The 12057-nt window shown below is 48.3% G+C and overlaps 2 protein-coding genes across 2 annotated transcripts; both read left to right on the top strand.

The window, feature by feature from the left end:
* Nucleotides 1-400: 400 nt before the first annotated feature.
* LOC125548713 lies at nucleotides 401-1127 on the top strand. The gene has a single exon (XM_048712265.1). The coding sequence runs from the start codon at nucleotides 551-553 to the stop codon at nucleotides 872-874; it is 324 nt and encodes a 107-aa protein (XP_048568222.1). The 5' UTR covers nucleotides 401-550; the 3' UTR covers nucleotides 875-1127.
* An 8791-nt stretch (nucleotides 1128-9918) lies between these two features.
* Nucleotides 9919-10662, top strand: LOC125548712. Its single transcript, XM_048712264.1, has one exon. It carries the CDS (start codon nucleotides 10061-10063, stop codon nucleotides 10379-10381), a length of 321 nt encoding a protein of 106 aa, XP_048568221.1. The 5' UTR covers nucleotides 9919-10060; the 3' UTR covers nucleotides 10382-10662.
* The last annotated feature ends 1395 nt before the right edge of the window (nucleotides 10663-12057 follow it).

Raw genomic sequence — 12057 nt, 5'->3', positions numbered from 1 at the left:
TCATCTGTCCGACACGAATAAACAAAGCGCACAGCGACGCGCCGAAGGCACCCAGTTTGCGGCCAGGCGTGCACCGACGAGGCGCCGGACGCACCGCACGCGGCCACGACGCCTCCCAACCGCCGCGGCTAAGCAATGCCACGCCAGCCACCGGGGCGGTGAGCTGCAGGAGAATCCGCTGAAAAAGCCGCGTTCCCACGGCGACCGTCCATGCGAGATCCCGCGCTCCCCCGCGTTCCCACTCGTCCCACCCACTCGCAACCATCCGGCACGGCGCCCACGTAGGATCCCATCCCCACGTCACCGTCCAGCGCGGCCGAAGCGTCGGCTGTGGCTTTTGCCCGGACGGTACTGCCACCCCCGTTCGCTCCAAGCCTCCCACTATATATCCGCGCCTCTCAGACCAGCTGGTCACACAAAGACCACCTAATCTCTCTCTCTAATCCGACGGAAGCAGCAGCAGCTAGCGACACACAACAACTACAGCAAGCACACAGCAGGAGGAGGAAGAAGAAGGCTCCATCTATCTATACTCTATAGTTCCACACGCATGGGGAACTGCGCCATCACGCACCAGGCCACGTCGTGGGCGGACGACGGCGAGTGGGAGCTGCCGTCGCCGGGCGACGACGAGGCGCACGAGGAGCGGAGGAAGGAGCACGCCAGCGAGGTGACCATCCGGATCAGCAAGCGCCAGCTGCAGGAGCTGGTGGACAAGAGGGCCGACGACGGCGTCTGGAAGGGCCGGCGGTCGGCGTCGGAGCTTCTGGCGGACATCATGAACGCCGGGGAGGTGCACCACCACGTCGACCACTGCAGGGCGGCGCACTGGAAGCCCGCCCTCCAGAGCATCCCGGAGGCGGTGGAGTCGTGACGCTACGCCCCGTGACGCGTGCCGGCCATGGCTTTCGATCGCCGGGTTTGGGTTTCTCGCCTCTTTCTTGGTTGCTTCTTCGCCGTGTCTCACAGCTTTTTGGCGGCCTTTTTGTGCTATTCTTTGGTTTGGATCCAACGAACAATGTATATACTAGTAGGGAAAGTGGTGATGTAAATTGTAAAGTAGATGTTCTACTGTCCATACGGCTTTTTGTGTGTGGAACAACAACAAACCAAACATTCTCAGTTGATCTGCTGCTTTGTGTGTGTGGCACAAACCAAGCATTTTCACTTGATCCGCTGTCCAAAAACACGGTACAGACGAGCTTACCAGGAAGAGGAGGAAGAAGAAACCTACAAGGGTGCAAAGCAATGTTGGTTGGTTGAACCCAGAAGCCAAACCTGGAAACTGATGAGGACAGAAGCGATTCTGTATGCCCTGCAAGGGTGCAAAGCAATGTTGGTTGGTTGAACCCAGAAGCCAAGTTATGTTCCACTAAAGAAACAAGTTATGCAATGTAATTATGATTATGAATCATTGGGTGTGATCTGCCCTGTAGGGTCGTGGGTACCAATGAAGAAGATTGCACACATGCATTTTTTTTCCTCCACGTTCAGAAGCCCGTGCATTAAAATTGGCATTCTTGGTTCGTCCGCCTGCCGCGAGAGGCATGAAAGACCTGATTCGCTATTATATTAATTAGGATTTTACGATTTATTAGAAATCACCTCACCTAATAATATTACAAAAATACTATACTATGTATTAGAAATACTGGTAGAGTGGACTTCTCGACTTCTGACTTCCTTTTGTGTAGTATTTAACCAGGCTACACAATCAATGAGGATACAACAATCGAAAAAACAAAAATGATAGAGCAGATATGGATTAGGGGGGCCAAGCGCTATTAAAATAGGCTGGGGAGGGCCAAACCTTAAGCAAATACTCCCTCTGTTTCAAAATACTTGACTTCCATTTGTCTAAAAAATGGATGTATCTATATACTAAAACATGTCTAGATACATCTATATTTTAACAAATGGAAGTCATGTATTGTACTTCCTCCGTTCCAAATTACCCGTCACAGAAATGATATATCTAAAACTAAAATACATCTAGAGATCTATACCTGCGACAAATAATTCAGAATGGAGGGAGTAGATGTGTAGCAGTATATTTTTTTCCTAATTCTGCATTGTTCAGCAATTTGACAGCAAATTCTTGATGTTAGAGGGGGCCAAGGCCCCTGGCGCCCCTGTCTCCATCATTGATTATCGTGGCTCTTGCTCCATAATATGATTCTCACCACTAACGGTCTTGCCCTGAAGGAGTGGCCGCATGACCCAATCTACCAGCTCTGTCTCTAGGCCCCTAAGACCGCCTCTCATCTTTGCAAAGATTGCCCCTTTACTTCGGGCGTCCATCAACTGGTGTTGTCCTAGATGTGTCATGCATTTTTTTGATCCGGTGGATACCTTCTCGTCAATTGATGAATGATAAGAAGGCTGGTAGAAGGATCCCAACAACAATCTGAGGAGGCGCCTCATCTACCTCCTCATGAATGTCATGTGGAATGCATGAAAGAAAATGAACCGTTGTATTTTCATTGGCACAAGAATGACTTAAATCGAGGTGGATCACCTACTCTATGAGGCCTATCGTTTAGTCCTTGTGTGATTTAGAACCCTAAGTATTTGACACATAATTGTTTTGTTGGGGTTCTGGCATGTTCCTGCCCACGAACATGCCACTTTATACATATTTTCCTCTTCTTAATGAAAAAGCTGTGCTCTTGTTAATTCCTCAAAAAATGATATAGGAAGTACAATCGCCGTGTGCACCAGAATAAAAACACACTACCAAAGTGGTTAGGGTGAACAATATCAATACTAGGGAATGCACAGAGAAACATTTCGACACCTGCGAATGGCAACACCCTACCAAGAGTCAATGGACTCAAACAACATTATTCAACGACTACATGATCTTGAGCGTCGTACAGAACATTGAAACCACAATCCAAATTGGCTAATAAGTTTTTATTATTGTGAGTTGTGCTGCAATCAGATTGGAGGAGCTTGCAAAACCAAGGTCCCACCAAGAACAAGATTCTTGCCAGCATACTCGGCGATAATCACCATCGGCGAGTGACAATAGTCATTGCATCCATCATTAGGCCCAGCCGACCACAATCTCGCTATTTAGACAGCGGGTACCAATTCTTAAGAAATGCGAGAAATTTGAAGTTAGTCAGAGGCCTAACAAGACTCGTTCAATCACCATCTTATTGTAGTTCGTGCATGACGTCCAATCTAGTGCCTTGAACACAATCTAGAAGAGTCGGCTCCTCTTTCTGGTCTAGTTGGCACGGGTTTAAAGAAACCCGACCAGGTCCAGGGCCTCCCAGTCAGGCCCCGAGCCTCACGGACAAAACTAAAAAAATGTAGTTGTCATGCAAGTGAATACGATGTGGGTCCCCGTCACCTGGACACCACAAAGAGGGCACAACGCATTCCCAGGGTCGTGTCTCTTGATCACCTCTGTCCCAGATGGGATGCGATCTAGCAACAATGGCCAAACAATTTTTTTGATCTTCAAGGGTAAGGACGCTTTCAAGAGTGGTGAGGTCTAGGAAATCAATAGCTGTCTGCACAAGGCATGATGTGCCGAGCCAACAGAAAAGACTCCACCAATCGCTAGGATATGATGTCCGGATTATGCGCGAGCACCCATGGGAGGGCAGCCTGCAAACTAGCCACCCAACGGTCTCCACATGCCCAAATGTCCTTTAGGATAAGATATTCCACTAGCTGTTGTGGGCAGCCATGGAAACCAACACCATGAGATCCGAAATAACAAGTTTGGAAATCCCGTACATAATGGGACACTGTCAACCCATGGGTCAAGCCATAATAGGGTCCCATCACAATTGCCAATGGATACAAACAACCCTAGGCAGATCTCATGCTTGATTCGCCAGATGGACCTCCAAAACTAGGATACTTTCCTGCTTGCACATGCAAGTAGTGGTTGTCCCCGCGAGTACTTTGCTTGAATAAGTTGAACCATAAACCCATGTCCCCTCAAAAGATCCACTAAACCTAGCGCGACATAAGGCCACGTTCATGTGAGTTGACACCAGAATGCCTATCCCTCCTAGGTCCTTCAGCATGCACATGTCAACCCACTTCACCATATGGCACTTTTGCGGCCATCCATCGCCTGCCAGAAGAATTGGAAGAGATCCTTATCAAACGAGCTATGTACACCTTCGGATAGGATATATAACCCCATCATGTACATGGGGAGGCTAGAGAGATTGGAATCTATAAGGATGGTCTTACTACCTTACAAAGTAAAACGATCGTACCATGGTTCGGCCCTATATGCGAACCTCCCATAAACGGGTCGAACTCGCTCAATGAAACCCCCGAGTTAGGTAGCGGCATCCCCAACTACGCAATGGGGAAGGTGGACAACCTGTAATTCAGGTTGTCTGCAATTCGCTGCTGCTCAGCCTCAGGGTAACCTAAAACCACCGCTTTGATCTTGTCAAAATTTCACATATTAGGACGATACCAAGGCTAAGGCACAATTATGGGTAGCATAGCGGCGCCTCCAAAGAGTCTAACAATGGTTGTAAGATAAGCTTCTGTTCGTTTTTATAAGATGTTTTAGACAACTGAGATTGTACTGTTTTGGGCATTGTGAAATATACAACGTCTTATAAAAGTGAACAGAGGGAGTAACACTTATCCAGCTGAGTCTATGGGCAGTAAGATAACCATATTTGCAAAACCAATACCTAAAGCGAGATCAAAGGTGGAAGAGTATTCCACAAAATTCTAGACGTGTCGAAACAACTCAAGGGAGATAGCTCATTTGAGACTGGTCGTTAAATGTGAGGGGCACATTCACTACAAACTGACCCACACATTTTCCAGCTGACCGTGCAAGCATTTGCAAGTCGAAATTTCCCATAAACTCTATATAAAGCAAAATGGAGGCTGCCATGGTGCACAGTAGTAGGTGCCCACAAACACATGATAAGCCGGGGTCTATATCAAGGTTGCTCGATGTACCAATCGATCGACTAGTAACATCGAAGTGGTGGGCATAGTGTTGCTATAATGAGCAACTAGTGGCGTACGTAGTTTGGAGCACTGAATTTTCAGTTCTGGTGGTGGTTGACAGATCCGGCCATTATTAGGGCAGAAGAAGCTGGTGGTTCTACGAATTATAGTTTCATGGAAAACAAGCACTGAGAGAAGATACTAGCTAGGTGACGCTGAAATGACGTAGTGATCATGTGTCCCCATTTGAGTCTTGACCATTTCTGCATTTGCAACTTCTCCTGTCTTTGTACTTGATAGTCATACAGCTGCTAACCAGGGCAGTGATCCTCTTGTGCCCTTGATAAGGTGTGATTTCTCAAAAATATTAATCAGAATCCTCAGAAAAACAGTCATGATTCATCAAAGAAACGTAGGCACTTACACTTCAACAAGTAAGTATGATGCAAGACTGTAGTGAGTGAAGCATTTTGTGTTATGAAATGGGTGCGCTTGCATATGCTGAAAATCACATTTTGCATATACAAAGAGCGCTCATGTTCCATGCAGGGGATCACTGCAAATGTGAAATACATATACAAATTCTAGATAAAGAAATATATCTTGTAATACAGAACCTAATCTCCAGAGACTGTTTTGTAAGCTTGTACACGCGCGCCAACAAGCAAGGCAACATTTTTTTTTTTTGAGGGGAAAGCAAGGCAACAAATTAATGGTACGCTGCGTGCGCATGCATGCAAGCATCGTCCGCGTGCTAGTCCTTGGCAATATCTTTGTGGAATTCTAGCTGCTATAGCGTGATTAGCTCGGGCAGATTTTAGTTTTGTTTGGAGGTGACCAGTGGTTCTTGCTTGTCAGGACAGGTATCCACATCTGTCGGTCCTATTTTTATCTCGTTTTGATTTGATCACTCACAGCTTTTCATGTTTTGTCTTCGGTTATTTGGCTGAGCCTTAACTTTCGGTCTCTGCATTGAGCAATGGACACAGGCATACAATGGACAGTTGCTACACCCAAGCTTGGGGAGCCCGGGCCTGGGTTGTGGCCCCGAAAGCCTTGATTGACTGTAGAGTTTGTTGCACTGTTTCACACTGTACATCACTGTACCACTAAAGCAGGTCCGGGGCCCAGTGCTAGCCTGGCTCCGCCACTGACAATGACATGTTAGTTCATGCTTCGTAATTGTGTTGTCTCTTTGTTTGGGAGTTTCTCAACGGGAGATGACCAGTTTCTATCGATCGATCTACATATCTCACCTAGAACTAATTCTGAAAATGTTACGGCTTGCTCGAGTTCTCGGGTGTTCTTTACGACAACCCAACACCGAATATGCATTCCGAAAATCGGCAGAGATCACCGGCAGGCCAGAGAAGGCAACCCGAATTTTTCCAAATTCTGCATGGACAGTGGGTGACACGTACCATCAATTCCCATCCTGGTCGTTGGCCTCACAAAAGCCTTGAGCATCAGAAGATCCCGCGGAAAAGTCGCGTTCACACGCACGGAGCCTTCCTCACGCATCACGTGGAAGGAAGGAGAATGTCTGAAGATTCACTCTCAGGTTGTTGTAAAACTACCACCTTGGGTTGCCAAACATGTGGCCACGCCGGGCCGCGTCGTCTTGGTCAAGGCAGGGCTTACAACCATTGCTATATATATCATATTACACCCTTGGAATTGCATGTGGAAGTGAGGAAGAAGATTGACATCTTGCAGCGTGCCTATCTTTGGGCGGGTTTTGATAAGGTGACCGTTGGAAAATGCAAGGTCAACCAGAAACTCGTTTGTAATCCCAAGAGCTGTTGTAGTTTGGGCATCCTCAACCTTGAGAAGTTTGCTACTAGCCATCGACTGCGATGGCTTTGGTATGCGTGGGCTGACCCGCCCAAGACTTGGGCTAGGACGGGAACACCGTGCAATGATGATAAAGACCTTTTTGCCGCAGCCACAACTGTTAGTGTTGGAGATGGATGTAAGGCGAAGTTCTGGGAATCATCTTGGCTCGACGACATGTGACCCAAAGATACTTGACCTCTCAAAAAAGAAATCTACCTCGGTCCAAAAAGTTCTCCTCAACAATTATTGGGTTAGTCAGATTGATTCCCATCATGGACTTACCATGGAGTATATTTAGGAGCTTGCCTTGCTTTGGGAGAAGCTATCCTCTCTTACTCTTGACAATGATGTGCATGATACTATCCTATGAAAGTTCACGTCTCATGGAGAATACTTGCCGTCGACTGCCTATATGGCGTAGTTTATGGGACACACGACAAGCATCATGCCTGCTGCTGTTTGGAAGGGTTGGGCCCCTCCGAAATGCATTTTTTTGCTTGGTTGATAATTCAAAACAGAGTTTTGAGGGCCGACCAATTGCACCGTCGTGGATGGCCAAACTGCAATCTCTGCCCGCATTGCAAGCAAGTCCAAGAAACCGCGGCACACCTTCTCTTTCAATGCAGGTTCTCCCAGCGTGTCTGGATCAAGGTTGCAACATGGCTTGGTATACATGGTGATGTGGTGAGGAGCTGGCGAATGAGGCTTAAGTTCTAGAATGGCGGATTAAAAATGTGATTGAGCGTGGAGATCATAGAAAGGCTATCGCCTACTCGTTCATGCTTATGTCTTAGGAGATTTGGAAACAGCATAATATAAGGGTTTTTCGTAACAGCACCGCTACGACGATGATGCTCGTCTCGAATATAAAAAAGAAGGTCCATCTTTGGGCTATTGCTGGTGCCACCCACTTGAATATTGTCATGCCGCGAGAGTATATATTTGTCTCCCGCTTTGCGCTCATTTGTCCTGAATCTTCTCCCTCAATCAATGAAAATGGCAAATCTTTTGCCTTGCTTAAAAAAAATGGTGAGGGGCACATTCACTACAAACTGACCCACACATTTTCCAGCTGACCATGCAAGCATTTGCAAGTCAAAATTTCCCATAAACTCCTTATAAGACAAAATGGAGGCTTTTATGGCGCACAGTAGTTGGTGCCCACAAACACATGATAAGCCGGAGTCTATATCAAAGGTTGCTCGATGTACCAATCGATCCATCAGTAACATCGAAGTGGTGGGCATGGTGTTGCCATCATGTTGACCGCGCAGGTTGCTATCTGGAAGTCCCATTTTCCAGGCTCTAGCAAAGGACTATTCCGTATATGTACGAGCAACTACTGGCGTACATAGTTTGGAGCACTGAATTTTCAGTTCTGGTAGCGGTTGACAGACACGGCCATTATTAGGGCAGAAGAAACTGGTGGTGCTACGAATTATGGTTTCATGGAAAACAAAGACGGAGTGAAGATACTAGCCAGGTGACGCTGAAATGACATAGTGATGTGTCCCCCCTTTGAGTCTTGGCCATTTCTGCATTTGCAACTTCTCTGTCTTTGTGCTTCATAGTCATACAGCTGCTAGCCAGTGCAGTGATCCTCTTGTGCCCTTGATAAGGTGTGATTTCTCAAAAATGTTATTCAGAATCCTCAGAAAATTAGTTATGATTTTTCCAAACAAAAATGTTTAGGCACTACTTCAACAAGTAGGTGTGACTTAAGAGTTGTGAAGTGAGTATAGCATTTGGCATAATGAAATGGGCGCGCTTGCATATGCTGAAAAGCACGTTTTGCATATACAAAGACCGCTCATGTTCCATGCTGGGGATCACGGCAAATGTGAAATACATATACAAAATCTAGATAAAAAAGAAATATATCCTGTAATATAGAACCTACTAATCTCCAGCGACTGGTTTGTAAGCTTGTACACGTACGCCAACAAGCAAGGCAACAAATTAAGGGCACGCTGCGTGCGCATGCATGCAAGCGTCGTCCGCGTTTAGTCCTTGGCAATATCTTCGTGGATTCTTGATTAGCTCGCGCAGATTTTAGTTTGGTTTGGAGTTGGACCGGTGGTTCTTGCTTTGCCTTGTCAGGTTAGGTACCCACATCTGTCGGTCCTATTTTTATCTCGCTTTGATCACTCACGGCTTTTCATTTTTTTTGTCTTTGGTTATTTGGCTGAGCCTTATTCAGGGCACAATGGCCTATTTTTTTTTAAAAAAAGAGGATAACTTTCAGCCTCTGCATCGAGTAATGAACACAACCATACAATGGGTAGTGGCGAAGCTACATCCCAGGCTTGGGCTGCCCGGGCCCGGGTTGTGGCGGCGAAAGCCTTCATTAACCGTAGAGTTTGTTGCGCTATTTCACACTGTACATCACTGTAGCATTGAAGCAGGCCCAGGGCCCATCTCTGCCCCTGACAATGGCCTATTAGTTCATGCTCCATAATTGTGTTGTCCTTCTAGTTGGGCGATTCTCAACTGGAGATGACTAGTTTCTACTGATCGATCTACATATCTCACCTAGAATAAATTCTAAAATTCTTGCGGCTTGCTCGTGTTCTCGGGTGTTCTTCACGACAACCCAACATCGAACACGCATACCAAAAATCGGCAGAGATCACCGGCAAGGCAGAGAAGGCAGCTGGAGTTTTTCCAAATTCTGCATGGACAGTGGGTGACACGTACCATCAACTCCCATCCCGGTCGTTGGCTCTCCACAAAAGCCTTGAGCACCGGAAGATCCCGTGGAAAAGCCCCGTTCACACGCGCGGAGCCTTCCGCACGCCTCGCGTGGAAGGAAGGAGGAGAACGTTTGAAGATTCGCTCCCGGGCGCCAGTTTCCCACCACGTACGTCCACCGCCCCTCGCCCGATCCCGGCCGTCCGGCGCCCTGGTCGCCTCCATCCCACCGGCCGCACTACTCACGGATCGCGGCGGCCGTCCACGTGGCGCGATGGGCGCCCGGTTGGGGAGAAAGCCGCCTGCGCGAGACCCCGAGACGTGGTCTCCCGCCCTCCACGTCCAACTTCCATCCGCCCGCCATGGTCCAACTTTGGCACGTCGCCTTCAACCTCCAGCCTCTATGTATATATATAAGCTGTGTCGCGCGAGCCAGACGATCCTCTCTCTCTTCCCCTCCCTCGCTCTTACCACGAAGCTCAAGCCGGACCTAGCTCAAGAAGATCTAGAGCTAGCATCCAGGCTTGAGATCGATATATACGATCATATATACGATACGCACCGATCGGGAGGTCGATCATCCATGGGGAACTGCTTGAAGCTGCAGCGCGCCTCCGAGTCGTGGGTCGACGACGACGAGTGGGAGGTGGACGTGGTGGAGGGGAAGACGGCGGCCGGCGAGAACGAGAAGACGGAGCGGATGGAGGTGAAGATCAGGGTGACCAAGAGGCAGGTCCAGGAGCTGCTGCAGCAGGCTGCCCGGGACGGCAAGGGGAAGAGGGCGACGGAAAAGGTGCTGACGGATCTGATCAACTCCGGCACGGTGTGCTACCACGACGATCACGAGACGAGGGGGCACTGGAGGCCGTCGCTGCAGAGCATCACCGAAGCCGAAGAGCCTTGACTTCGATATGTAGGACAGTTCCATGGATCTCTTGATTATCATGTGCGTATATATAGTTGCTGTATGTAGGAGTGCAGGCATAGGTTTTTGGATCGAGATTCTATTAGGAGATGTACAGACTGCAGAAATGCTGGTAGCAGAGATTATTTTTTGGGAGTTCCTCTTCTGGAAATCTCTTATATTTTTCTACCAATGTGTTTTTAGTCTGTAATTAATCCCGGGACCTTTCGAGTATTCAGGGATAGAGGAGACATATATGAAATGCTATCTTCAAACGTAAACTGAAAGCAGAACAAAATGCATCCCTGAGTTTGTCCAAAAAACTTCACACTTCTGATTGGCTGTTCTAGTGATTAAGAAAAGATTAGGCGTAAAGGTGACGCGCGTTCACAGATTCATTACCAAGCTAGGGCCGGTAAATGCAGGCGCTATATGCTCACCCACCATTTTCGTCCCTCTAAGCGCAGTCAAACTGATTGACAGCTGCGATTACATTACTAGCATCGACGACTTATATTCCGCACTGAATTGGTCCAGTCTATGGGCTATGCCTATCAGTGATTTATTATTCCAAGGACAAATATTTGTCCTTATGTTAGACGAACGCGTTTATTTTTGACGGAAAACAGTAGGTGAGTTGTCTACTGTTCAAACAAATTAAAGAATTATAGTGTTACATGCAAGTATTTACAGAAAAGCAGCAACATCTAAGAAGAAAGCTACTGAAATGTATCCACCCATACAGCAAAAGCTGAATAAGATGCTTTGTTAGCTCTATGTAAGATGAGCTTCCCGCTCCCGTGCAACGCGGCCGCCCCGCACCAGCGCGTCCCCGCCTCCCACCTCCCCCCTCCCTGCCACCACTCTCCTCTCCGCCTCCGCTGGCGCCGCCACCAGGGCAAAGCCTGAGCGGCTCGGCGGCGGCGGCCTTCTTCTCGCGCGTTAGCTGCTCAAGATCGTTGTGGCGGTTCCAATCTCGATCTTCTCGGCGGTGATGGTGGACAATGACGACTGGAGTGTGGCGCCGGGTCTGTAACCACAGCGGCTCAACCTCCGGTTCGGCTTCGGATCGCGCTAGTGCTCCTGGTTTTGATCTGCATCACGCGGACGCCTGTGGCGGCAACCATGGGCTTGGCGGTGGTGGTCATCCTCCGTCAAAGGTGGTTGGCCTGAGTCTGGGTGGTCGGATATCGAGATTGGTCATCTAGTCCCGGCTACGAGTCGGGGAGACATAGTTGCCGATAAAAATCGAGCCGACGACGAGCGATGGTAGCGTTCTGCGTTGTTACCTTGATGAAGGCATAGTCGTGTAACTATTGTCTGTCGACCCACTTGTGCTGCTACGGGAGAAACCCTAGGATCTGGTCTTCCAGATCGGATGATGGTGGCACTGCGGTGTTGGTTTTCTCTTGGGCGCATCATTTGTGGAGCAGTGCCGGAAGACAGAGGCAGGAGGTGGAGGGGCTTCGTCTTGCATGGAGCTTCGGTGGAGATATCAAGTCATGCCTAGCCGACAGGTGCTACGCTCTGACATGCCTGTTCACAGGTGCTACGCACGACAAATCTTTTAGAGACTTCAAGTTGTGTCGGTTGGTGGTACTTGGTGGCATGGTGCTGCCGTGTACCGGCGACAATCGCGACGTGATCAGCAGTTTGCGCGCAGGGATGTGATGCTG

This window comes from Triticum urartu, chromosome 3 (assembly GCF_003073215.2).
Source record: "Triticum urartu cultivar G1812 chromosome 3, Tu2.1, whole genome shotgun sequence".
Classification (NCBI taxonomy): domain Eukaryota; kingdom Viridiplantae; phylum Streptophyta; class Magnoliopsida; order Poales; family Poaceae; genus Triticum; species Triticum urartu.
The sequence above is the reverse complement of the archived record's forward strand: the minus strand, read 5'-3'. Positions and strand labels throughout refer to the sequence as shown.

Coding starts and splice junctions, on each gene's coding strand:
- LOC125548713 (XM_048712265.1), top strand. CDS start 551: ATGGGGAACTGCGCCATCACGCACCAGGCCACGTCGTGGGCGGACGAC.
- LOC125548712 (XM_048712264.1), top strand. CDS start 10,061: ATGGGGAACTGCTTGAAGCTGCAGCGCGCCTCCGAGTCGTGGGTCGAC.